General features: G+C 37.3%; 1 protein-coding gene across 1 annotated transcript in view; it reads left to right on the top strand.

Annotated features, from left to right (window-relative positions):
• The window catches only part of DCC (DCC netrin 1 receptor), a gene marked incomplete at both ends in the record, with an annotated part of 1,196,613 nt that overhangs the window by 1,129,171 nt on the left and 39,655 nt on the right, over positions 1 to 27,787 (top strand). Inside the window, 3 exons of the mRNA XM_080714768.1 lie at positions 3,643 to 3,869; positions 10,388 to 10,504; positions 24,659 to 24,820. Coding sequence (XP_080570894.1) covers positions 3,643 to 3,869; positions 10,388 to 10,504; positions 24,659 to 24,820 — 506 coding nt within the window. The remainder of the gene's footprint in view (positions 1 to 3,642; positions 3,870 to 10,387; positions 10,505 to 24,658; positions 24,821 to 27,787) is intronic.

The following is a 27,787-nucleotide window of genomic DNA, read 5'->3' as shown; positions in this document are numbered from 1 at the left end:
GGCTAGACAACTGCAATATTCTTTATCTTATAGAAAATACTAACTTTGAAATAAAAATAAATAAAACCAAATGATTCGCCCGACAGTGCTCTTCAAACGCAAAGTGCGTCGGATTCCCCTGGACCACATGTACTGTGTGTTTCTGATTCAGGGGATCTGAGATAGAACGGCGAGTGTGCATTCCTGACAGGCGCCTAGATAGTGCCGACCCCTCTGGTCCAGGGGACACATCCTGGGACCCACTGTTCGGGGCACCTGCGTGCATGTTTTGAAGACTGCAGTGGTGAATCAAAGGAACAGTAGGCTGCGGTGAGCAGCAGTAATTATGTTAGAGAACCAACAGATGGGGAGAAGGTCAGGGTGACAGCTGTTCCTGTAGGTTTTAAGACAAATTTCAGACAATTTAGTCATGAGCACTTGTTAGTTTTATTGCACACCTGCTGTGTGGGTGGGAGGGCTGGAGGGGGAGCCTCTTCAAAGCCAAAGATTTCTTTCTTGAAGAAAGGTTAGAGGAAAGAAGAGCAGTCAGATGGTCATCAATTGAATATTTGTAGAATGGAAGTAAAGTGTGTTTACAGATATTTAGATTCTTACTGACAGTCAGCTCGGAGGGTGCATAGCTTTTCTGAAGAGGTGTTGGTCCAATTAAAATCCATCAGAAAAATGTGTATGCTTTTACCAGGCATAATAGTTGAATGAAACAGAACAACATTAAAAAGGTTCCTCAGCCCATTTAGCCCATTCATTTTCTTATTTCTTTTTCCTATTTTTTTTTTTTTTTTTTTTGTGTGTGTGTGGTACTGGGAATTGAATCCAGGGACATTCTACTTCTGAGGTATACCCTCAGCCCTCTTTTTTTCTTCTTCATTTTGAAACAAGGTCTAAGTTGCAGAGGGCCTCACTAAGTAATTGAGGCTGTTCATGAACCATGATCCTCCTGTCTTAGCCTCCCAAGTACTGGGATTACAAGCACCATTTTTTCTCTTTCTTGTTTTGTGTTTGTTTGTCTTAGGGATTGAATAACCTAGGGGCATTCTATCTCTGAACTAGATCCCCAGCCCTACTTTTCTTATTTTAATTTTGAACCAGGATCTCACTAAGTTCCTGCGGGTCTTGCTAAATTGCTGAGGCTGGCCTTGAATTTATGATACTCCTTTCTCAGCTTCCCAAGGGCTGAGATTACAGGTGTGTGCCACCATACCCAGTTTGGAGTATTTTATAACAATAGAAAACACCAGGAGTTGCTTGTCACTGAAGTCTTGGGGACTAGAAAATGAATGAATGAATGAATGAGGCATGTGTGTAAGCATGAGGTAACCAGAATTCATAATTGATCACGGGTTTCAAAATTTCTGTTTCTCCCCTTTATCCTATTTTAATATTGAATTATCATTAAGAGTCTGTCTATGTTGTCCTAGATTTGGAGACTGGTACTTTATTGTAGGTAGCCATATAGATGCTAGGGTTAAGTTATTTAGCACCTTGATCTGGTAGAGAGATAAAAGGGTACAACCTGCAAGTTTGAGAGTGAGATTAAATTCATCTGTGTTGCCTGGGTAGACTACATAAATAGCGTTGTGTAAATTGTAGATCAAAGGGAATAAGTGAGGGGTAAGGAAATGGATTCAGAGGATGGATTGTTCGCAGGGAGTTCTTATCCTAGCATGGGATCTAGAAGTTATTTTAGAACAATGTCTGGAGACAGTGTGGAGCTTCTGGAAGGATATCAGCAAAACGCAAGTCATTGTTGGGAAAATATTAGAGCAGAAAACATTATTTTTCTACTAAACTATGAAATAGGTAATAAGTCTGGAGTCCTTTGGCTCTATATCTCAATAGCATGCTTTAAGAAAGATAGGAAAGATGCCTGGTAGGGTGGCTCACACTTGTAATCCCAGTATTTGGAGTATTTGGGAGGCTGATACAGGAGGATCACAGTTCAAGGACAGCCTCAGCTACTTAGTGAGGCCCTGTTTCAAAATAAAGAATAAGAAATAGGGCTAGGGGAGTAGCTTGGAGGTAGAATGCCCCTGGGTTCCATTCCCAGTACCACAAAAAAGCAATAGAGAAAATAATGGGGAAGATGGAACAAATTATACCATCAGACATCTATTAATTGCCAAATATTTGCAAAGAATTGTATTCAACAATTGGAAAAGCAAAGCTGCTTCCAGTGGCTATGCACAGGTCCCAAGCCCAAGTGTTTTCCCTCCAAATAGCTCATTTAAGCCACGTAGCAACCAGGGAAAACAATTACCACAATAAACTCTTCCTTGCAAAGGAAGAAAGTGGGAAATAATTCTTTCCATGGGCTTCTGTCAGAGGTAGATGTTAACTATTTGCATTTTGCTTTACAAGAGGTATTATTATTTTATAAGATATATATAGTAGAAATTAAAATAATTATGGAATTGTAGAACAGGGTCCAAAACTATTCATGTAAAGGGCCAAATAACAAAAACAGCTTAGGAGTTTTCAAGCCATATAGTCTTTGTTTGATTAAAGTGCAAAGACAAAAAGTTTGTATTCCAATAAAACTTTATTTACAAAAACAGATGTGGGCAGATTTAACCTGCATATCTCTGATCCCTTGCTATAGAGAATGACTTAGCATGAGTACCTACTACCGTATCTAGCAAGCAGGAAACTTTTCATTGTTGTTGTTATTTTTTTGCGTGTGTGTATGTGTGTGTGTGTTACTGAAAATTGAACTTAGTGGTGTTTTAACTCCAAGCTACACCCCTAGCCCTTTTTATTTTTTGTCTTGAAACAGGGTCTTGTTAGATTACCAAAAGTCTTGCTAAATTGCTGTAGTTATGTTAGAATAAGCAATTCTGACTGAGCCTCTCAAGAATTGGGATTACAGGCAAATGCCACCTTGTCCAGTGCAGGAAATATTTAAAATCTTAAATCTTGCCTCAAGATGAAATTAGTGCTAAAATTTTTTAATTTTTCCCTCCAAAATTTTTATTGAGGCCAAAAGGGAAATTTTTAACATTTGCCATTTGAAGTATATTTCCAAAGAATAGATCTTTCTCTCCTATTTTTCAAAGGAGAGTTTTATTGGTTTTGAATCCAGACATTTAGTGATTCCAAGGAGAAAATGTTTTATTCGCCTAAGAATGTCCTTATTCGGCCTTTTGTTTTCAAGTAACAACCCTCCTGGTTGCACATTATACAGCTGAGGTATAGATTTTCGTCTAAGCCCCGATCTTAGCTGTTGGCAGGAATTCTGGTCTCTTTATTTCTATCTCTCTTTTCAAAGCAACTCCTTAACTTATCTCCTGAACAGATGTTGCAGTCAGGTACCCGATGCCCAGCTCCCAAGATTGGCGTATGGCTCCATCTAACCCCTTGTTACCTGGTGCATGAATCTGCAGCAGGTGAAGCTGGAGTATGGAGCGAGCTGGCAGGCAGCCGAGGCCCGGGGGATTCAGCACTGCATCTCAGAGCTCTAAGTTGGTGAAGCTCTAGGGGAGGAAAGGAAAGGCAGCCAAGACCAGTCTGCCAATTTAGGGGTTTCATGAAATTCCTCCTGGGAGTACTTTTGTCTTCTTCCCTGCTTCCAGCATGAATTGACTGCTGAAGGAGAGGAAGAGCCAGGGAACAGGGGCACTCATGGCTACCTTTCTTTTTCCACAGGAAACGGGCGACCCACAGTGCAGGCAAACGGAAGGGCAGCCAGAAAGACCTCCGCCCCCCTGATCTCTGGATTCATCATGAAGAAATGGAGATGAAAAATATCGAGAAGCCATCTGGCACTGACCCTGCAGGGAGAGACTCCCCCACCCAGAGCTGCCACGATCTCACACCAGTCAGCCACAGCCAATCAGAAACCCAAATGGGGAGTAAGAGCACCTCCCACTCAGGTAACCACCACCTTGTCAGAGTAAGGGAGGAACACACCCTTCTCAGCTCCACAAGGGAATTTTCTATGCCGTGTGTGTGTGTGTGTGTGTGTGTGTGTGTGTGTGTGTGTGTGTGTAGGTATCTTCCACTAATTTCCATGTATTTATGGCTCATCTACCAATCATTAACATAATCTGATAGAAATTTGGTTGTGGCAGCTGGGCATGGTAGCTCATGCCTGTAATTTCAGTACTTGGGAAGCTCAGACAAGAGGATGAAAGATTGAGGCCTGCCTCGGTAACATAGGAAGACTCTCAAAAACCTAGTGAGACCGTGTTGTTTCAAAAGAAAAAAAAAAATAACTGAAAAAGAGCGGGGGGTATATCTCAGAGGTAGAATGTCCCTGAGTTCAGTAGCCAGTACCCACACATGCATACACATAGAAAGAGAAATTTGGTTGATTCAACAGTGACAAAGCTCTATTCTCCATCATCCTGTGGCCTGCCCTTTGTAATGTTAACAATTCTTGAAAGTTCTAAGAAGTTATAAGGAACGCATTTGGGATATATTGAAATGGGCCACCCAGAGGTGATTATTACATCCAATTAAACCTTGAGCCAAAATTTTGTCAAGGCAATGACTAATGAAACTGTCTGTACATTTTTCAGTCCTCAATCTCTGTAGACAATTAAAAGTTGATTCTAAATCGGCTGTAAATTCCTTGTTTTAAACAATCAGATTAGGGACATCTGAACTATGAAAAATAAAGTATTCTCTTATCTTGGCCTGCATTACCATGGAGTTCATCTGTCATCTGCAGATAATCATATCCCATGATCACTCAACTCTTTTCAAAAAAGTTTGGGAGCTGTTTTTGTGGGGAGGGGATTAAATCCAGGAGCATTCTACCTCTGAGCTACACCCCCAGCCTTATTTTTCATTCTGTATTTTGAAACAGGGTCTCACTAAGTTGCAGAGGGCCTCACTAAGTAGCTGAGGCTGGCTGTGACTCCGGATCCTCCTGTCTCAGCCTCCCAAGTACTGGGATTACAAGCACGTGCCATCATGCCTGGCTTGGAAGCTAGTTTTATACAAGGGAAATACTGAGGAAAAATTACCTATTTTTCAGTGAATTGGTAGACAATAATTATCAGTGTCTATGAATCACTAAAAACTCTATAAAGTGGTTATCTGCTGTTTCACTTTTCTGTGGGTCCTCCTGTTATCTACATGGTTATTGAGAAATGAAATAATCAGAGGCCAGAAAAATCCCTTAGTCTATTCAAGTGATGATAGAGTGAGTAGTTGGTGTTTTAAAACTAAATTAAAATACTTTAGTTATGTGAATGTGAAATTGGCTTATTGGACTTTGCCACCTCAGAACTGCATAAACAAGGACTTCAACAACTGACTTTCAACCACAGATAATTTAATATTCCCTTTGTGGCCTTTAAATGGTATCTCAAGCAGTTCCCTAATTTTTTCTGTCACTTTCGGTTTCTAAAGGGCAGTCTAGTTCTATTGAAAATTACAACCTAAACTTTTAAGTTCAAGATGCTTTTTCCTCATAGTTGGCTGTATTTTTGAATCTGGAGACAGACAATTACAGTTCGTTTTTTAAACCCCCCCAGCACGTTCGAGCTATGTGGAGTGGCCTAGTTGTTTCAGAAGCGCAGATGCAGTCTGTTTCAGAAACACCTTACATCTTTTCTCCAACCTTCCCACCCCAGCAGGCATCTAAACAAAGAACACGGAATACTGTAAAGAGGGGAAGAGGGAGCAAAGAAAAGATTCTGAAGTTTCTCCCTGTCTTTCTAGGCACATGGGCTAGCTTCTGGGTAGGATGCGATTCTGGGTCTCTTATGAAACACAAGTATGAGTTCTTAATGTGCCCAACTCCATGATGCGAGATATCAGGTCAGGATTCGACACCCTCTGGTCAAGCACAGCTCTCTCTATCAACCTCATGGAACCTCTGGTGGGACATCATTGTACTTAAGAGTCTCAACAAGAGGAAGTGAGCCAAACCAACTTTCCACATTCTCACTTGATCCTTAGGAAGTTCCTACATCCTTGCCTGGCCCATGGTGAGGGACCTTGTACACTACCACTGGCCTTCCAAATGATCTTTTACTTTGTTTACACAGGCACCGGGTGGAGCAGCAAGTGTGCTGCTGCCTGGACAGGTTTCCACGTGCAGAATGCAGAAAAAGTAAATTGCTTTTGCAGGCACCTGCACAGTTCACAGCTCTTTCTGAACTGAACAGCAGCTTCCCATTGGAGGGGATGGCGGCGCCTCTCTGCCCTCATAGAGTTATGTCAATCACTTGGAGGATGTCTCCTCTTTTATTTTCCCTTTGTCTTTTATGTGCTGAGATGACATCTGAGGACTTTCAGATTGGTTTTGGTGTTATTAAGAAGTCATAAGAGATGTTTAACTCTAAATGACAGCTATTTTCTTTAGAATGTAAGGATACTTCTTCCTGTTCGTCTTCAATTTGAGGCTCTGGTTGCCTCCTTTGTAATAACAGGGAAAGTCGCCTTCAAAATCCTGCAAGTTATACTTTGCATTACATAAAGTGTTTTCTGTGTTCTTCTAGTTAGAAGAACAAAACTCAACATCAATTAATAGCATTACCTAACAAAAATCAGTACATTTAATGATGGGGTTTCTAAGCAGTAAACTATGTAAGGAAAGATAATGTTAATTTTTGAGACTGGTGTTTTTATGCCCTATGAATTAAGAATTTGAATTAATCAAACATAGTTTTAGATTAGTGTTATCATCTTCCTCGTAAAAGTAAATGTAGTAAATGAAGCTACTACATTTACTTCATGTTAAATGTTAAATAATAGTTTAACATTTTCTGGATTTCACAGCTAGCATTGCTTAGCCAGGACTGAAACTTTCTGATTCCATAATCCATGCTTTATTGATCCAATTTTAATTAATTTATGCAATACTTTTATAAAAGGGCTTACACTGTTTTCTGCCCATGAAATTAGCTCTTTGAATAAGCCAGTAATTAATTTATGATATTTACACTTTAGCTATGGAAAAGAGAAATGAATTGAGCAATAGCTGAGTTGATTTTTTAATCAAGCAAAAGTTACTTTTTGGTTTTATCCATTTCTTCCTTCTTTCTACTCTTAGTAGTCAGTCTGCTTAAACAAAACCTACCTTATTTATCAACCACCAAAATAGATCTGAAATAACTGGAAAATAAATTATTAAAGTTGTCTCTTTATGAGACATCTTTTTTGCACATAATGGGTTTCAAAATACTTTTTAAAAATATAGCAAAGACAGGCAAAGTCTTCTCCATGACTGATAAATTGAATTTTTAAATGAATTCCAACTATAATACCACTACAGCAAAACCACAATGTTGATCCCTAACTTTTGACTCTGAAGCATGAATGAGTAAATTTCAACATTATACAACACTGCCTGATATTCAATTAAAAAAGATATTTAATTTAGAGGATAACATCTTTTTAGGGCAGGTACTGGGGATGGAATCCAGGGGCATTCTACCTCTGAGCTACACCCCTAACTCTATTTTGTATTTTTTATTGTGAAACAGGGTCTACTGAGCTACAAGGGGCCTCACTAAGTAGTAGCTGAGGCTGTCTGCAAACCATGATCCTTTGGTCTCAGCCTCCCAAATGCTGGGATTACAAGCGTGCGCCACCACACCCAACATCTTCACTCTTGAAGTGTATATTTGCTAGCTGTTGTCTATCCACTGCAAAGTTGACAGTTCTCTTTTCACAGCCAAAAATTGTGTTACTTGCAACTGGCTCCTAGGATTTCTGATGAGAAACTACTGTCATTCAGATCTTTCACCACTACATACATGTTTTCCCCTCATTGCTGTAAGATCTTGATGCTGCTGTCTTTAGTTTTTAGATGTCTGGCATGTGTCTGGCATAGATTTCTTTGGTTTTATCCCATTTAAAGTTTAGCGAATTCTTTAAGTCTTTTGTTATGTTTGCTACCAAGGTTTGGAAAATTTCAACCCTGATTAAAATTTTTTTTCTTCTTCCACAGAATTGAAGCTTTTATGATGCTATCGTTTTTAAACCTACACACTTTTTAAAAATTTCTTTACTTGTTTTTTTATTTAATGAGGACGGAACCCAGAGGCATTCGACCTCAAAACAACAGCCCCAGCTCTGTTTTTCTTTTTCTTTTTGAAATAGGGTCTCACTAAGTTGCTGAAGGCCTTGCTAAGTTGCAGAGGCTGGCTGCATACCTGTCTGTGATCCTCCTGTTTCAGCCTTCCAAGTACTGAGATTGCAGGTGAATGCCACCACAATGGCTGATATACTTTTAAATGTTTGAGTCCCCTAGAAAAATTTGTAATATTTTTATAGGTGGAATGTACTTCATCTTGTGAATCATTTTAAGTTAGTCTCAGAGCCCTTATTCCTCGATTCTCTCTCCTATAGTTTATTTCCTAGATATCCAGCTTTGCACAACATTCTGCAATACTAGACTGATCATTAGCATTGTTGGAAGAGATTGTTTTTATTTTATTTTATTTTATTTTACTTTTTAATTTTTTTGGTGGTACTGGGGATGGAACCCTTCTACCTCCAGGCTATACTCCCAGACCTATTTTATATTTTTATTTGGAAACAGGGTCTCTTAAGCCAGAGAGGCTGGCTTTGAACTTGCACGATCCTCCTGTCTCTGCCTCCCAAGCGCAGGGATTACAAGCGTGCGCCACCACAACCAGCAGTTTTTTTTTTTTTTTAATTAAAGAAAATTTGAGGCTTAGCCTGTTTTCTTTTTGGGGGTTGTTGAAGGTATACAATTAGAATAACTTCATTCATCATATCAATTTTGGAGAATGTATACAGATTCAGGTTTAGGCATCATTAACCCTCCTACATGGAAGTTTTTCCAGGATTATTGTCCATTTAAAATATTATTAATTATGATTTTTTGCTACTGGACATTGAACTCAGGGGGTATTCCACCTGCAAGCTACTACAATCTCAGTCCCAGACCTTGCAACAGGGTCTCCCTAGGTGCTCGAGAGTCTTTCTACAATTCTGAAACTCTCTTCAGATCTGCGACCCTCCTGTCTCAGCCTCCCAAGTATTTTGATTATAGGCATGTACAACTATGCCCTACAATTATGATTTTAATAGAAAAAAGAATGAATATGTATGATTGATTAAACAAAAGAAAAATACAAAAATGTTGAGAAAAATAGTACCTGAAAAAAATAAACTGAATTTATCTTTTCTCTACCTTAAATTTATTTATTTTTATTTTTTATTGATACATTGTAGTCATACATCTTAATAGAATACAAGATAGTAAAGGCATACATGTGCACATCTTTCATGGAGCCCTTCCCCAATTCCCCAGATTTCTTATTTCTTTCATGAAAAGAAAGCAATGTTAAAAAGTTTGTATGTGACATTCTTGGAATTTTATATATATATATATATGTGTGTGTGTGTGTGTGTGTGTGTGTGTGTGTGTGTGTAGATTTGTATACACATACATATTCAATACAAATATGTGAAAAAGCAGTATGCTTTTATATGTATATTGTACAAGTGAGAAAATACACTTAACAAACTATTCAGAATTTTTAATTTTTTCTTAACATATTATCATTAACTTTTCAAATCTGCATATTTTTTCTCACTATTGAAAAATAGTTCTTTCTCACTATTTTTAGGGACTCTTTCTCACTGTATTTTGGAGACATACATTTTATATGCATGCATAGTAGCTTCTGAAAGTATATTAAAATTGTATGACTATGACTATTGTTATTTTTAAACAATATAGTTTGTTTCCCATGATTTTAATAAGATTTAAATGTCTTACATGTCTTATTTAAAGTGTACATTGCATCAATTTTAGTAAATTAATACAAACAATATTGTGTAGCTATTAAAAATTATACCACCATCATATTTATTGATAAAGATGTTCATATTATTTTTAAGCAGTTTACAAAATAGTATGTATGGTATATCACTTTGGAAAAATAAATATATTAAGCATATATGGTAAGCATAAAAATATAAATTATATAAATTATAAGCCAGGCCACATGGCACATTCCTATAATCCCACTATTTAAAAGGCTAAGTCAAAGGAATTACAGGTTTGTGGCCAGCTTCAGAAACTCAGTGAAGTCCTTTGCAACTTAGTAAGACCCTGTTTCAAAGTAACATAGGGTTGCTGGAGGTATAGCTCAGAGTTAGAATTCCCCTGGATTCCATCCCCAGTACCTCAACATATATGTATGTATATACACACATACATCTATGTATGCATATGTCACAGGTATAATGTTTAATATATATCATAGTTCTTTCAGGGCAATGACGTTAAGGTTAATTTCATTAATGTCTATATAGTACAAGTATGTTATTTGGAAACAGTAAATGCCATCATCAATAACACCTATGAGACTTGCAAGGCATTCAGACGCCTGGCCAGAAATGCTGTAAGTGTTGTATCTTTGAAGAATGTGTGTTTCTTAAGCATACTTTGTTGTAGGCCAAGACACCGAGGAGGCTGGGAGCTCCATGTCAACTTTGGAACGCTCACTGGCTGCTCGCCGAGCCACGCGGACCAAGCTCATGATTCCCATGGAGGCCCAGTCCAACAACCCTGGTGAGTAACACTGGGTCCCATGATGAAGACATGAAGCATTTCCCATATGCACCTCATATTTCTATAAAACACCAAATGACCAGGAATAATTAGTATTGTCTCTGAAATTTTAAGATGAACAAAAATAATGAGGAATGACTAATATCATTTTATCATTAAAAGTCACAATCTTTATTCTGTTACTGTGTTTCTGTATGCATTAAATACCCTGTTCGAAAATAGATGGCTACATATTTAAGACTGTGAAAATATGGATGTATGGAACAAGAACTGAAACGTGGATTTTCTTATCGATCTTACTCTAACGGCCACCATTGTAGCTTTACTTTTTACTTGGTTTTAGTGGTTCTGCTTCTCTCACTTAAGTAATGTGGCTCTGTTGAAACAAGTGATTTTGGACATTCATTCACCAGCCCTTCCCTGTTGAAGGATTCTCTCTCAATCTCACAGTCACTGATGAGATTAGCATCTAGGGATCACTTTCATTCCAATTTCCTCTATGATCAATCTTGATAATTATACTATTCATGCAGATAATCCATCTTATACAGTGCACCGTTTGCTCCTTTATTGTTACCTGCAGTGATGTTGGCCCCTTCTCTCCTCAGTACATCAATTCCAGAGCAGTCAGATTGATACAGGATCAGGTTCTGTCATCCTTCTTTCTATCACCTTATTATTAGTTTACTTCTCACTTATTTGATTGCTCCCTCACTAACACTTCTCCAGTCCCTCCAGGACCTCCAACTCATTAACTCAACCACTTTCCCAGTGTATTCTATCTTTTTACATCTTCATTTTCCTCCAAACTCCATTTATAACTTAAAGTCATCTATTTTCTTCTCTTATCGCCTTTGATGCTCCTTCCCCATCTTACTCTTTTGAAAAAAATTAAACCATGATTAAATTTGCAAACCCCACCAGTCTTGCTCTTTGACCTAATAGTTGTGTGTAGAAAAAACACCTATCCTGGCTTCTGCATATATATGACAAGTCTAGGGTTAACTCTTCTCTATTTAGAAATTGCGCTACACTTCTCTAGTGGTCATTTTCTTTTATTAGATGACTTCTTAAATATATTCTGATTTTTCAAACTTCAATATCTTTCTCTTTTCACTGCTCTTAGCTAAAACAGAGAGGCATTAGGAAAAAGGATGCTTTTCTGTGCATCAAATTTAGTTGACCGCTCTGCTCCTGTCGGATAATCTTCTTGCCACCCTGCTATCCTACTCAGGACCTCCTCTGTAACTCTCCCTTGCTTGCAGGCACCCTCCATCCTCCTCACTCATCATCACAACAGGTATGTGCACGTTAACATTCTGTCCTAACTCCTGTTTTATATATACTTGCTTGATACCACTTTTCCCTCTAACTAAAGCTCCATTCCTCCCTTGTGATAAAAAAAAATTAAAAAGTTGTTTATACTTACTTTCTCCTCTTTCTAATCTTTTTATTACTTTTGATAAGATAGACACAGTCACTGTCCACTGAAACCCTGGTTGCCAAGGTTAACAGTATCTTCACATTGTCAAATTAAATGGCAAGTCACAAGTCTCAGCCAAGTCCGGCATAGGCTCTCACTATTTTTTTTTCCTGAAATACTTTCCTTCCTTGGTTTGTATTATGCTAAAAGCCTCCAGGTTTCTTCCTACCCCTCTAGCTGCACCTAGAAGGCTTTAGACTTCTATCCACACTAGCATCTTAGATAATGTTGTCTAGTATTGGTGGCCTCAAAGTTATCTACAAGCTGATGGATCCTAAACTGTATCTCCAACCTCATCTCTTCCAAGAATCCACATCAACTTCCTTATCAACCATCAAGTCAGTTTCTCCAAATGGCTGTCTAATAGGATGAGCAAAACAGAAATCTTGCCTTTCCATAATCCCCTCACCCACCTTTAATTGTTTATGGCTCAAAGTTTTTATTTTATTTTATTATTTTATTTTATTTTTTATAAGTGGAAAATATTGAAAGTGGTGTACATTTAGATTGTACATCATGCCCTTCCCCCTCCATCCCCCATTTCCCTTCCCAATAGAGTGTCCAGGTTAACCATGCTATATTTATACTATTACACATATTCGTATGTAGCTCCTCCATTGAACAACCTCAGCTTTCTTCCTCTCCTTTCCTTCCATTCAAGCTTTGCTGAAATTTCCCCTTCATCACCTGGAGTCCCTCTGGTATTACCACTACTCCCTAGCTTGGGCATATTAGCGAAAACATATGTCCCTTCTCTTTCTGTGCTTGACTAATCTCACTTAACATAATGTTCTCCAGTTCCTTCCATCTTCTTGCAAATGCTATTATTTTATTCTTCTTTATAGCTGAATAGAATTCCATTGTGTGTATTTACCATAATTTTGCAATCCATTCATCTGTTGATGGAGATCTAGACTTAGAAATTAGACCAGAGACTGTGAAGTTATTAGAAAAAGGCATAGGATCTACACTCCAACATAATAGGCACAGGGAGTAAATTTCTTAGTAAGACTTCCAAAGTACAGGAAATTAAAGCAAGAATTAATAAGTGGGATCTCTTCAAACTAAAAAGTTTCTTCTCATCAAAGGAAACCATCAAGAACCTAAAGAGGAGGCCTACAAAATGGAGAAAATCTTTACCAGCCACCACTCTGATAGGGGGCTAATATCCAGAATATACAAAGAGCTCAAAAGACTACCCTCACCTACCTTTAAATCTGATAATTGGGCTCTTTCCCTCATTTCAAGTAATAGTGCCACTGCTCATATCTTTACTCTGATTGGAAACACTAGGTTCATGCTTGTTTACTCGGATTCCTTCATATCCCAAAGCCAGGCGTTCACTAAATCCTGTACTTGCTCTTTGAAAAATGTGTCTCCAATTTGACCACTCCTTCCCATCTTTATTGCTTTGCTTTTTCTCTTGTTGTTATTGATCTACTGGTGATTGGACCTGGGCCATTCTAACTCTGAGCTATACCCCCAGCCCTTTTAATTTTTAATTTATTTTGAAGCACAGTCTCACTAAGTTGCTGAGGGCTTTGCTAAGTTGCTGAGGCTGGCCTTGATCCTGTGACCCTCCTTGTCTCAACATCCTTGAGACAAGAGTGCTACCACACTTGGCTAATTTGCTTTTAATGAAGCCAGTGCCATCTCTTCAAATAGCTAGACTATGGAAATACACTTAGAATCGGTCTCTGGCTCTAACAGTCAGTTGTCTACATGACGACAACTGTGCATTAGGTCATGTTACTCTTCTGTCACTTCTCATAACATTTGGAACAGCAAACTTCACCATGCTCTACAACACACCATGTGATCTAGCCTATGTGCCTATCCCTCACTTCACCTCCGGACCTGTTAAAATCATGTCATCTGCCTCTCTGTTCTTTGGACAGCCCATTCCAATAGAGACGTCATGCCTGGAATTTCTTTTTGTAGGTATTTGCTTCAGTTGCCAGTTATTTCATTTAAATCTCTCCTTACCTGCTGTCCTTAAAAGCAGGTCCTCCCTGGGCGTTGCCTAACGGCAAAGCATCTCACACCCTCTCTGTAACGCTTCATTTTTCTTAACACATCACTTTGATGTTTGCATTTTTCTGCTTATTTATTTATTATTTGCTTTTCATATTTTAACATAATCTTTACGTGAGCAGGCAGTTTGCTAGTTTAGATCATTTTATATCCCCAGTACCCAGTATAACACCTGCCACATCATGAACATTCAATCACTACGACTTATTCAAAGGAATGAATGAACAGTTGTTACTTTCTAATTACTATGCATCACGTCCTCCCTGTGCCCCAATACATCTTCTCTCAATTTTATTATAATAAATTAGAAAGCATGCATAGTGCAGATAATGAATGCCAACTGTTCAACTCCTGGAGTAGATACTGCTTATCAGGCTGATTTATTGGTAAGGAACTGAGGCTTGCAGAGATTAAGTAAGCTTTTAGCCACATAGATAGTTGGTAGTAGAGTCAGAACTGGACTCCAAAGTCTGGTTACAGAGTTCCTTGCTCTTCATCATTATTCTCCCAGCCACAATGCTCTATGAATCCATGGTCCTTTCATACATTTCACTATGCTGAGAGATACCATGCACTTAGCCTCTTTTGCCCCAATCGGATGCTTTTGTATTGCAACTGAAGTCTACCTATGCCAATATTCTAGTGCATTCCTATCAAAACTCACTGTGATTCAAAATCATTGTAAGACTTTTCTTTCCCATAGATAACTGCCTCATCCAGCAGTTTCCATAGCCCATTGATTTTTCTTTCAGAGTACCGTTTGAATTACTGGATTCCCTCTAATCCCAGTCATATTTTATTTTTATTTATGAATCTACACCTGAACCCTCAGGAGAGCTGCATAGCCAGGCATGATGGTACATTCCTGTAATCCTCGTACTTAAAAAGCTGAGACAGGAAAATCAAAGGTTCAAAGCCAACCTCAGCAACTTAGTGAGGCCCTCAGCAACTTAGCTAAACCCTGTTTCAAAATAACAACAACAAAAGTAGGGCTGGGGTAGCTCAGAAGCAGAACATCCCTGCATTTATTGCCCAGTACCACAAATAAGAAAGGAATAAAAGAAGAGAGGAAAGGAGGATTATAACTAGTCTAGAGTCTTCCAAACTCATATTTTGCTTTCTAGATTTCTTTCTAAAGCAAGTTAAACATGACATGAGACTCCATAAAGTTCTCCAATGGCTCCCATGGTCTGCCAAGAAAAAATAAAAACAAACAAAAACCATACCAGCTTCTCTGCATATCAGATTGGCACCTAATAGTTTATTTCTAGGTCCTTATATGTACCCTCACCTCTTGCCCAGAAGGTCTAATCACCAGTCCACACGTAGGCATTGCCCCTGACTGGGTTTTTCCTCTGTACACTTCTAACCATTTGGAATCTTCTGTGAATAGCTCAACCGAACAAATTTTACATGTCTTTCAAAGACCAGAGAAGATATTGATGCTTTATAAAATCTTTTCTGATTGCTCTAGAAATGATGACTCTTTTTCATATTTGAATAGCAGTGCTTTATACCACTCTTTATTGAACATAATATTGCCTTTTATACTTATGTATTCAAGTCCAAACCTTCCCTTCTCTAACAGGTTGTGAATTACTCCATGATAGGGAGGTAATATATATAATTCATCTTCATATTCACACATTGTATAGCTTATAGTACCTTGCACAAAATTGGTGCTTGCTAAATATCTGTCAAATGAATGAATGAATAAGTAAATATATTTTAAGAATGTCTTTCTTGTGTTTGTAACACATCCGTGTTTCTGGGCTCTTTTTAAAAATCAGTTATAAATAGAACAACTTCTAACAAAATTTTCTGATATATTGAGGGTAGTTATACTTTTTTCATAAAATAGGAAAAAATCATGGTCTTAGAAATAGAGATAAATGGAATGAAACTAACAAGTATTGAGAACTTGTGGACTTTATTCACTTATGTAGTAAGATTGTCCTGATTATACAGATGGGAAACAGAACATTGGACTATTTAAACAACTTTCTCCAGGATATACCTGGGTGACCTTTGAACTGCTATGGTATACTGCCTTTTCAAAAAATAAAGATGATCCTGGCACCCTCACCTGTACTCTCAGTACATGGAAGGCTGAGACAGGAGGATTGTAGTTTTGAAACCAGCTTCAGAAACTTAGCAAGGCCCTCAGCAACTTAAGGTAAACTTTTTTCAAAAGAAAATAGGGCTGGGGGAATAGCTCAGAGGTAAAATGCCCTGGGTTCTGACTCCAGTACCAAAAAAAAGTCATATGCCTTGTATTATTCATGTCCTTTTACTTAATTTTTTTCCTAAGATTTTTTTTTGAAAATGGCAAACATTTTTACAAACATAGCAACTAAAGTTCTGGAAATTTGAATCCAATATCTGTGTTCATTCTGTCCTCTTTATTGGACTTTCTCATAATGTATCCATGAGCTCTGAGTTGTTTTATGCCAAAAATAATAAAACCCCTCTTATACCTAGTCTTACTCTATACATGAGGCCCCTAAAATGGCCAGCAGTACATTTTTGTTATTTATTATCTTCTAAAACATTATCAGGTGATTTATATCTATATTAAATAAATAACTTTTTTAGTATAACCAGATTGGCAAATATACAGTATGTTCTCCCAAAGTCACATCTAGGGTGTGTCACCTTTCTCTAGAAATATTTCAGTGAAAACATAATATAAAAATCAGCCTTTAAAAGACAAAAAAAAAGCAGTCTCAAAAAGGTAGACAGAAGTGTCTAATAAAGAGATAGAAGCAAAGGAAGTTGATGAAGGGAGAGGGAAGGAATGGAGCAGGTATTGGGTAGGAGCTAATCAGGTCATGTGTGCATGTATGCCTCCACTGCTTTGTACTCCATTAAGATGTATGACTACAATGCCCAATAAAAAGTTTAAAAAATAAAAATGAATGTACAACTAAAATTTAAAAAAAGCAAAGGAAGTCATACAGCTTTGCCTTGCGATAGCTTGGGGGCTACTTACAGTCACTATTATGTGAGTTCTCTAGAACATGCACTGGGAGAGAGTTTATTTCTCCTATCCCAGCCATCTGCATTAGGCACTTGGCTGTACTGCACTTGCAGTCAGCTGGAAAAACTATTGAGGAGTAAAATAAATCTATAGTTTTAAAAATGGAGCTCTGCTGCCTCTAAGTACTATATGACCAGAGGCCTTCTTCTGCACAGATGGCCATAGAGGGGTTAATCCCAACATCTAAGATACTTGATTCTAATGCAGAATCCTTGTTTGGCCCTTGAATGCATGGTGTAAAGAGCCAGTAGCTGAAGACTGGTCAAGCTCAATAGGCTTCTGGGATTTAATTTTTATCCAGCACCCTGCAGTCCTGGTAGGTGCCTACAACCAACCAAGAATGCCTTCTTAGGAGTACCAAGTGCACAGTAGCTGCTCTAGTGCCATCAACATCAATAACATACTTTCAACTGTTCAGCTCTGTAGAAGCAGAACCAAGGAGCTGAGAGCTAAAAGCTAACTTAAGCACTAGAAACACCATCACTATCTAGTTGATTATTCCAAATACTAGTTTTACCATAAGTTTCTAAGATCAGATTTTATTTTGGAGTCTTGAATGGCATGCTTCATTCTTCTACTTACAATGATTACTTAGGGTTACAGTGCCTCCAGAGTCCCCACCATGTTATGAGCATGTATAATGCATTGATATACCCAGACTTTGTAAATGAATGGGTTTAAAAAGAGTTGTGAATAAACAAGACTTTAAAGTACAGAGTTTGTTTCTTAGTGCTTTCATCAGCCAAGGATTTGCTAAATAAAATTAATTTATTAGACATTCTACTGGATTATTAAAAATCATTAAAAATAAGCAGCAGGTAAGTAGGGTTGTAGACACAGTCAAGATATGGCTTTGGCTCTGGAAATATAGCTTAGTGACAGAGCGCTTACCTGGCATGAGTGAGGCCCAGATACAGATTCCTAAACTGCAAAACAAACACAAGGCATGGCTTTTAAGGACCAAAAGGTGCCCATAGGTAATATATAATACTGATTTTTAGAGAGACTTCTGCAAATGAAGAAATGAATTTTCTCTCAAACACATAGGAATTAATCAAGCGTGACTCTGGCAAAGAGTTGATGGAAGTATAGAAATTTTAGATGATGCATTTTAAAAACAATAGAGATTTCACTTTATGAAAGGTTTTCTAGAGCACTATAGAAAATTACAGATCCCTCTCTTTTTGAGATTCATTTCTCCTAATTCTTCCTTAGCTTCTAATGTCTTAGAATTTTATTTTAATTTTTTATTGGTGCATTGCAGTAATACATCTTAATGGGATAAAAGATGGTGGAGACATACATGCACACTTCACCCAATTAGTCCTTACCCAATTCCTGCCCCATTCTCCCCCCATCTCTTCTTCGCATGCTTGGCTTAGTGATTGATTTTGATATTTTTTGTTTAAGGACATCATATGCTTTAGAGAGTTTCCCTTAATCCCCCATCCCCTATTAGGTTACCTTATTTGCTCCTCTATAGAATCTTCTTCTTCATCTAGAGCTCCTCCTGTTACCCATTACTCCCTAGCTTTCACATATTAGGGAAGGCATCCAATTCCTTTGACAGCAAAATGCACTGTCATAGGACCCTTGGCTTTCTGGTTCTATGTATTCTCTCATACATGGATGCTAGAGAGAAAATAGAAAACAAAAGGCCATCAGAAAATGAGGAGAGAGACCAGTAAAATAGGAGAAGGAGACAGAGAGAGGAAGGTGGGGAAGGAAAAGGAGGATTGAGGAAGAAAACAGTTCAAATAATGCTATGTCCATATATGCAGATGTCTACCAATCTCACTAACAAGTATTAGGAAAGGAGGAAGCAGAGTGGAATCTGGAGGAAAATATACCAAATGCCTTAGGTACTCATGTTTGTATCCACTTTGTATCTCATCACAGTGCATAATTACAATCCACCAATAAACATTAAAGGACAACTCGCCAGACAAAAAATAGAATATAAAATGCACTGGGGTGTAATTTGAAGTTCTGTCCCTAGATTCAATCCCCTGAACCAAACATACACAAAAGAATACCTACAAATATGAGGGAGATATGAGTATTTGTCAAGGGCAAGACACATTAAATTTTAAAATGCCCCAGCTTATAAATAGATCATTGCAAAAAAAGTATAGGGTGAGGAAAGTAGAAGGAGAGCACATTTCACTTAGTCTTCACTCCAACGTATCATTAACTTTATTATTACATTTGCCCCCGCCTCCTCCTCAAAACACCTCTCCATTCTGCCAAGTATCATGTTGAGAAATATCCAGGGAGGGTATTCTTAAAATTTGTAGCATTAAAAAAAAAATCTTCACTTTAGATTTTCTGTAGGTCGCATTTAGTGGTAACATTTTAAAGACTGTCATAAAAGTTTCCAAATGCCAGAGTGCCTGCTCAGGGAGCTAAGTAATTTGTTGAGGGAATTTCTACTTGAGAAAATCTTTGTACATCAGTGTCAGATATAAATTCAATTGTCAGTAAGCTGTATCAAAAGAGATTTCTTGTCATATTTGGTCACAGCGTAGAGATTTATTGAAAATGCTGATGATATTGCTCTGAGCTGTTTTACATAAACATAGCTATGTGGTGGATGCTTTAAATTACGGTGTTTGTGCGTGCGTGTGTGTGTGAGTTGTTATGTGTGTGTGTTTCTGGTTCTCAAAATTGATATTTAGGGGGAAATATCAAAAGATAATTTAATACACAGTGTTGTATCCAATTTTCTCAAGATGACTACTTTTATAACAAATGTGTTATATATAAATATTAACTTCTTGCTGGGCGTGGTGGCACAGGCTTGTAATCCCCGCGCTTGGGAGGCTGAGACAGGAGGATTGTGCTGGTTCGAAGCCAGCCTCTCTGGCTTAAGAGACTCTGTTTCCAAATAAAAATATAAAATAGGTCTGGGAGTGTAGCCCAGAGGTAGAAGGGTTTCCAGGAACCCCCATAAAAATACGACCATAAAAATATATAAGCGTTTAAATATTAACTTCCGTGACCCTTCAGATATTAAGCATGAATTTAAATATGTCAAAGCCTTTGACTGTCTATTCCACGTCAGAAAGTAAAACAATGAGAGATTCTTAGATGCAAGAAGACAATATATTTTTTAAAAAACTGTTTTTTTTTATCTAAGAGAAAAAGACAGAGGTTTATTTAGGAAAGGGAAGGATATGTTCAAGGGAGAACAAGGGCCATCTCAAGAGGGAGAAAGCAAGTGTGAGAGCCCTCAGAGGCTTTACAGTTCTTATTTTATAGAACCTCCAAGATGGAATGGGTAGATCAACACAGCAGGGGTGGAGGACTGGACTTAGCCAGAATCCTCAGATTCCTTGTACGACTGGGTGGTGGCTGGGTTGGTGTCTGACCTTGGGGTGGAGTTAGATTAAGGGTGTGGGCCTATTGAGACTTCTGCCAAAAATAGAACACACTTTGTAAGGTGGAGTTAGAGATAATGATGCCTCTGTATTTAAAAAATATATTTTTAATTTCCTTTGAAGTTTTGGCAGAAAGTTTCTCTCCTTTCTACCAAAATTTGCAAACTTTTTTTATTCAGGCCAGTAGCTAAAATATAAACTCTCGAAAAGTAAAATTTATTTCATCAGTAATGAAGGACTCAGAACCAAAATATAAATTTGGTCTCTTGGGTACTATTTAGTTCTCTGACTTAGAGACTGTGGCTTGCCAAATCCTTCTATGTTTCTCCATGCAAAATTATTTGCTTCTGTACCAGAGGATACTTATGAAATTATTTTCTAAACATAATATTTAAAAATGGCTTGGAAGATTTTGCTTGTTATAATAAGGTGACAATATTAATAATGAAGTATGCACAATTTGTGGGATGGGTGCCATCTATATCTAAGACAGATAATCATTTTCACATTTACTTTATGAGTCAAAATTGCCTATGGAGGTTATGCTTTGCAACTTGACAGTCAACCCCAGTGATTTTATTTGATCAATAAGATGAGTAAAATAACTAAATTGACTGCCTCCAAGTTTGGAAATTTGAGTTGTGTAAAAAGAGATTTCATGTTGATGTACGACTCTTATTCACAAATATGTACAAGTTTATTGTCATTATTATTATGGCTATAGTAACTATAAACTTCAGAATGCTAAATAATACAAAAATCCTGTTAAAAGTCTATAGTGGGCTAAAAATTCAGATTTCCAAATATGGTTCCTCCTAGAAAACCCCTCTCATTATCATTTGGAAAATGAAGTACCAAAACAAATCCAAGCTTGTCATCCCAGCATTCAGGAGGCTGAGGAGGAGGATCATGGTTTGCAGACAGCCTCAGCTACTTAGTGAGGCCCTTTGAAACTCAGGAAGATACTGTTTCAAAATAAAGAATAAAAATAGGGCTGGGAGTGTAGCTCCTAGGTAGAATGTCCCTGGACTCCATCCCCAGTACCAGGGTGGGGGGGGGGGGAGTATTTCTAGCACTGTACTTCGAGAAACACAAAAACAACACAATTATAATTCTGTCTTCTTCTAGGAATTTATAACCATTTTTGGCTGGCTGCTCTCTGGCTTCAATCTCTGATCCTTTACAAAAATTTTTTTTAACATTTTAAGAAGTGTTCTTTTGTACAGCCATTCTTTTTTTATAATGTTTATAATCTACTATTTGTTTACTGTACTGGGGATTGAACCCAAAGGCATTCTGGCTCTGAGCTAAACCCCTCGCCCCATTTTTTTTTTTATTTTGAAACTGGGTCTAAGTTACTCAGGGCCTCACTAAGTTGCTGAGACTGGCTGTGCACCTGTGATTTTCCTGTCTCAGGCACTGGGATTACAGGCATGCACCACTGTCCTACCACTGTCCTCAGCATGATTTACTGTTTATAGAGTATCTTTATTGAAGCATTATGTTATGTATTATTAATCCTCACAATTTTTCCCCCCAGTGTTGGGGATGGAACCCAGGGGTATTCTACCTCCGAGCTACCCTTATCCCTATTTTTTATTCTTTATTTTGAAACAGGGTCTCACTAAGTTGCAGAGGGCCTTACTAAGTAGCTGAGGCTGTCTGCGAACCACGATCCTCCAGTCCCAGCCTCCTGAATGCTGGGGTTCCAAGGGTATGCCACCATGCCCAGTAATCCTCACACTTTCATTCAAAGGTTTTTTAAAAATAATTTAGAAAAACTATGTATCTCCTCATACACTTGAAATTTAACATCTACATAGACACTTTGTTGTAAGTTAAATTTCTGTGAAAGATGAAACTTCTCCAATACATTATGACTCTTTCAAATCTATCCCAAAGCTAAATAATACCATAATGGTTTGATATTGACCATCAAGCTTTAGGAAACACAGAAGGGAGTTCTTCTGCATTAGAGAAAGGTAATACTGCCCACTTTTTCACCTTGAGCTGGTATCTACAACTTATTTTCCTCAAAGAATAATAAAGAAGCACAATCTGTTTTTAGGATAGAGAGTCTTCTATTGATCATTTCTCTTCTTTACAAAATATAATTTTATAAACTAAAATTTTATTATCTATTAATACTTAAAGACTTATTATGATAAGCCTTTGTGTTAATTTTTTTCTCCTGGATTGAGTTAACCTTATAATTCATATTTTTGCACAGTTTTATGTAAAGTAAAATTTGTTATTTTTTGTATGGTTTTGTTATTTGGTGGTACTGGGGATTGAACCCAGGGGTCTTCTACCTCTGAACTACACCCTCAGCCCTATTTTTTATTCTTGACTTTGAAACAAAGGTCTTACTAAGTTGCAGAGGGCCTTCCTAAGTAGCTGAGGCCAGCTGCAAACCTGTGATACTCCTGTCTCAGCTTCCCAAGTACTGGTATTACAAGTGTGCCACCATGCCTGCCTAAAGTAATATATTTGTAATATATTTAATTTGAATGTTTAAGTTAGAACATATACAAAGAAATCAATGTTATTTCTCACTTATAACAGTATGATATAATTTATATTTATAATTATTGTTATTCATGAAATAAGAAATATGGTCACTTACATATAAAATTTTTCCTTTAGTAAATGCATATATGTGTGTATGTATATAGTATATGTGCCCGTTGAACTCCTGTAATTGGTATTAGGATATAACTGAATACAAATCATGTCCATAAAGGAAATAGCTTTTATTAATTTCATAGGCAGGCATATACTTCTCAAACTGTTCATTCTAATAGGTGTCTTCAGTTTCTTTTCTCCCCCTAAGGACAGATAGGGAATACTATCTGTATTCCCTATCTGTAGGGAATACACAACTGTAATCCTAGTACTTGGGAGGCTAAGCTAGGACAGTTGTGGGTAACCTAGTAAGACCCTGTTTCCAAATGTAACGTAACATAGGGCTGGGCATGTTGTTTAGTGATAGACTACCTCTGAGCTCAATCCCTAGTACCATTAAATCATTTTATAAGTATCATTTTATAAGATGATATTAAATGAAGATTGAGTATAATTGGAATAAATATTTCAAAATATGATACAACTGAAAGCTACTGTGAAATGGAATTGAACAAAGTTGACTAAACCTTAAAAGAGATCATAAAAGATTTTACCTCTGGATTTCAATCACTATAACTAAAAAAAATATTGGTTTTCCTGGAAAACATTCAGTTACATTTAAAATAATAACACCCACGCACATTATTTTAGCTGTTTAAGGATTTTTTTTTTTTCAGAACAAATCCTAGGAAAGAGTATTTAGAATATACTTTGATTTCATCTTTCGAGACTGTTTTTCATTTACAGAGTTAATAAACTCACTAACCCTTTCTCTGCACATGCTACAGAGTATATTCAATTTGTGAGCAACCTAATTTTTTTATCTTAATGTATTAAGATTGGACCCAGAGGCATTCTACCTCTGTGGTAACCCCCAGCCCCTTTTTTTATTCTTTCATTTATTATTTTTGAAAAAGTGTCTTACTAAGGCCTCACTAAGTTTCTGAGGCTGGCCTCAAACCTGTGATCCTCCTGTCTCAGTTTCCCAAGCACTGGAATTATAGGCATGTGCCACTGTGCCTAGCTCTAATTTTTCTAATTTCATATTTTCATGCTTGAAAGAAAGAAGGCAAAAGTCGATGAAATATGAAGGTAGTTGTGTGGTGTCTTAATTAATCATTTCTTTAAACTCTGGGAAGTTTTAAACTGCAGAGTAATGTTCCATTGGAAGATGTTTAAGAAGTTAGCTATCATTTTTTTTCTTTTTATTTGTACATTGTAGTCATATATCTTAATGGAGTACAAGGTGGTAGAGACATACATGCACACATCACTTATTTAGCCCTCCCCACTCCCGACTCCACTCCCTCTCACCTTCCTCCTCCTTTCTGGCTAGTGATTGACTTTGATATGCTTGTGAATGTACATCATGTACATTAGAGGAGTTAGCTAAATTTTCCAATGTAAAAAGCAGCATATGGAAAGAGGTAAGTCAAAGAATCTCTGTGATCCAATGAAGAGTGTATATGTACTTGAAGATGTGAGAATTTAGCCATTTCTCTTTAGGCTTGGTAGGGAGATACACAATATTTTTTAATTAATTTTACTAATTAATTAATTTTAATTAATATTTTAATATCTTTATTTTGCAGCTGTTGTGAGCGCCATCCCTGTGCCAACCCTAGAAAGTGCCCAGTACCCAGGAATCCTCCCATCTCCCACATGTGGATACCCCCACCCTCAGTTTACTCTTCGACCTGTACCGTTCCCAACGCTCTCAGTGGATCGAGGTTTTGGAGCAGGAAGAAGTCAGTGTAATGTATCTTTCTTTTTTCTTCCTTCCTTCCTTCCTTCCTTCCTCCCTCCCTCCTTCCTTCCTCCCTCCCTTTCTTTCTTTCTTTCTTCTATTTTTTTTCTTTTTTTGTGGTGCTGGGGATTAAACCCAAGCATGTTCTACCTCCATGCTACACCACTCTCCTGAATTTTTTAAATTCTTTATTTTCAGTCTTGCTAAGTTGCAAAGGTCTTCACTAAGTAGCTGAGGCTGGCTTTGAATCCAGATCCTCCTGTCTCAGCCTCCCAAGTACTGGGATTGCAAGCATGCGTCAACACTCTTGGCTTTTTTTTTCTTTTTAATAAGAAAAAAAAAGAGTAACAGCAAGGTGGCTTATTAGATGTACAGCATTTTGACATTCATATCCTTTGGAAAGATGAATTTGCCTCTGGTCTTAATCCTAGAATTTTCTAGCCGAATTTTCCTTTGGATCCTAGTGCAGATGTTTTAGACTGATTCTCTAGAAGTGTTTTGACAGAGTGCCCCACTGATTTTTTGGGATGTGATTGGCAAAAAAAAGCCAGGTGCCTCTGCTAAACACTGATACAATGACTGCTTTAAAGTAACATGTCCTTGTAACTAGGAGATGCAAAGTCCAGCATCAGTCAGGTGTGGCAGCACACAACTGTAATCCTAGTTCTTGGGAGGCTAAGCTAGGACAGTTGTGGGTAACCTAGTAAGACCCTGTTTCCAAATGTAACGTAACATAGGGCTGGGCATGTTGCTTAGTGATAGACTGCCTCTGAGCTCAATCCCTAGTACCATTAAATTTTGAAAAAAATCAAATGATATCTTCCAACATCTTCTTATTTAGGATCTGTTTGTTAAAATGAAATGTTTTTCAACTGATTCCAAATGAGCCAGTATTTAATCAATGATTTAGGCTTTGTTTAATCATTTAAACAATACCTTTGTGATTTCTAATTCTTTGGAAAAAAGATTTTCAGACCACTGTTTCATTTATCTGAAGGGGTGCAGGGGCAGGAATGAGGGCGAACTCGAGGTATTTTATCATCCCAGTGATTTCTTCTGTGCCATTGACTTTTTTTTCTTTGAACACAGCACTTTAAAATCGATTTTATGGCTTTCATCTCTTAGTTAAGAACAGGTGACTCAGCAGCTCATGTGAGAGAGGATGTTTGGTAATAGATATGATGGTAACAGCAATAAAATACATTTGTAACGTAAGCTGTATTTTTTCCAACCCAACAGGGGCAGCTCTAAGAAATCATAAATTGTCTAGATATAGCAAGGTTAGAATTAAAAGGCATCAAAAAGCTGCCAAGGGAGAATTAGATTCATTTTCTCTTTTCTCACTGCACATTGGGTCAACAGAATAGAGTTGTGTGCAAAAACTTGAGGAAAAATACTCCCTCGAACCATTTAGAAGGGAACTAAATGAGAAGCTTGTGTGAAGGCTAACAACCAAAATATCAAACCAAGAATTCCCAAATCCCAAAGACAACTATACCTATGAGTCCAGTCAAATATTTAGAGCCACAGTTCCCTTTTACTTCTGAAGAGAAGCTTTTAGTTGTGGTTTAGTTTTCTCATTGAATCATGATTTACTACATTCTTTTTATTTCATTGATAGTCTATGACTTTAGAGGGACATATAAAAATACATGAGATAGATTTTCTCTGGTTCCTCTTGCATGACTGATAGAAGATGAAGTTCAGTAATTTTTTTTGATTAGTAATTGTGTTAGCTTTCTTTTTCTGTAACCAAGGTTTGTGACATGATCAACATATAAAGGGGGAATGATTTACTTTGGCTTATAGTTTCAGAGGTTTCATTTTGTAGTTGGCTAGCTCTATTACTCAGGGCCTGAGATAAAGCAGAACATCATGCTAGAAGGGTGTGGTAGAAGAAGGTTGCTCATCTCATGGCAGCAGAGAGAAAGAGTAAGGGAGCAGGGATAAGCAGTGCCCTTCAAGGTTATGCCCCAGTGACCTACATCCTCCAAACATGCCCCACTGCTACAGTTCTCACCACCTCTTAGTAGTCCATTCAGTGGATTATCAGTGGATTAACCCATTGCTCAGGTGGGATGCCCCATTATCCAATCATTTACCCAAAGCCTTGCTCTGAACACTGTTGCATGGGGAACCAAGCCTTCAACACATGAATCATTGGTGGAACATTTCATATCTAATGCATAACAGTAATTATATATTTTTATCCATGATCTATTTCTCATCTCTTTCCCCTCTTTAAAGTCATAGCTCCCTTCTGAAAATATATTCACTGAGCTCCAACAGCCTATCTATCCTCCCTTTTTTCTCTCAAATTGATGTAGCATATGCAACTTTATTAAATTATGGGGAAAATGATTCCAAAAGTTGAAGTTCAATGAAAAAGAAGGACTGGCCAAAAATGTATTTTTATGGTTAAAAGATGTTTATTTGTGTGTACTATTCTGATGTACAGTTTTGATAGTGGGAAAACTGTGCACATAAAGAAAATGCAGGAAAATATCTTTACCTTCTGTTGAATTTTGCTATGAACCTAAAATATTTCTAAAATAAAATCTATTAGAAGTTAGTTAAAACACTTTGTCTCTTTAGCAGTAGAAATTTACATGTTGATAATTGCTTTAAAATTAAGGATTATTAAATAAAGGTAATTACATAATTATTATAAAATATAGATATAAAATATGTAAGCATCATACAAGGTTATAGAGAGTATTCTCATGTCAGCACTCAGTCCTGTTTGAATTTCATCAAAAATGACAAGACAATAGACACCCCACTTCTGGTCAAGATTTTATAGATCGTTAAAATACACATCCGGTCATTTATCAAGTATTTTTTGAATAACATATGTGCAATGCAAAAAGAATGGGAACTAATATGTATTCTAAGTATTTGCTTAGAAAATAAAAGAAAAAAGAATTATGCTCTTTTCTAAGAAGCACAATATTCTCTAAATTATTGTCAGTAA

The sequence above is a fragment of the Muscardinus avellanarius genome, assembly GCF_963383645.1.
Source record: "Muscardinus avellanarius genome assembly, chromosome: 17".
In the NCBI taxonomy this organism is placed as follows: Eukaryota; Metazoa; Chordata; class Mammalia; order Rodentia; family Gliridae; genus Muscardinus; species Muscardinus avellanarius.
Note: the sequence above shows the minus strand (reverse complement) of the source record. Positions and strands in the feature narration are given on the sequence as shown.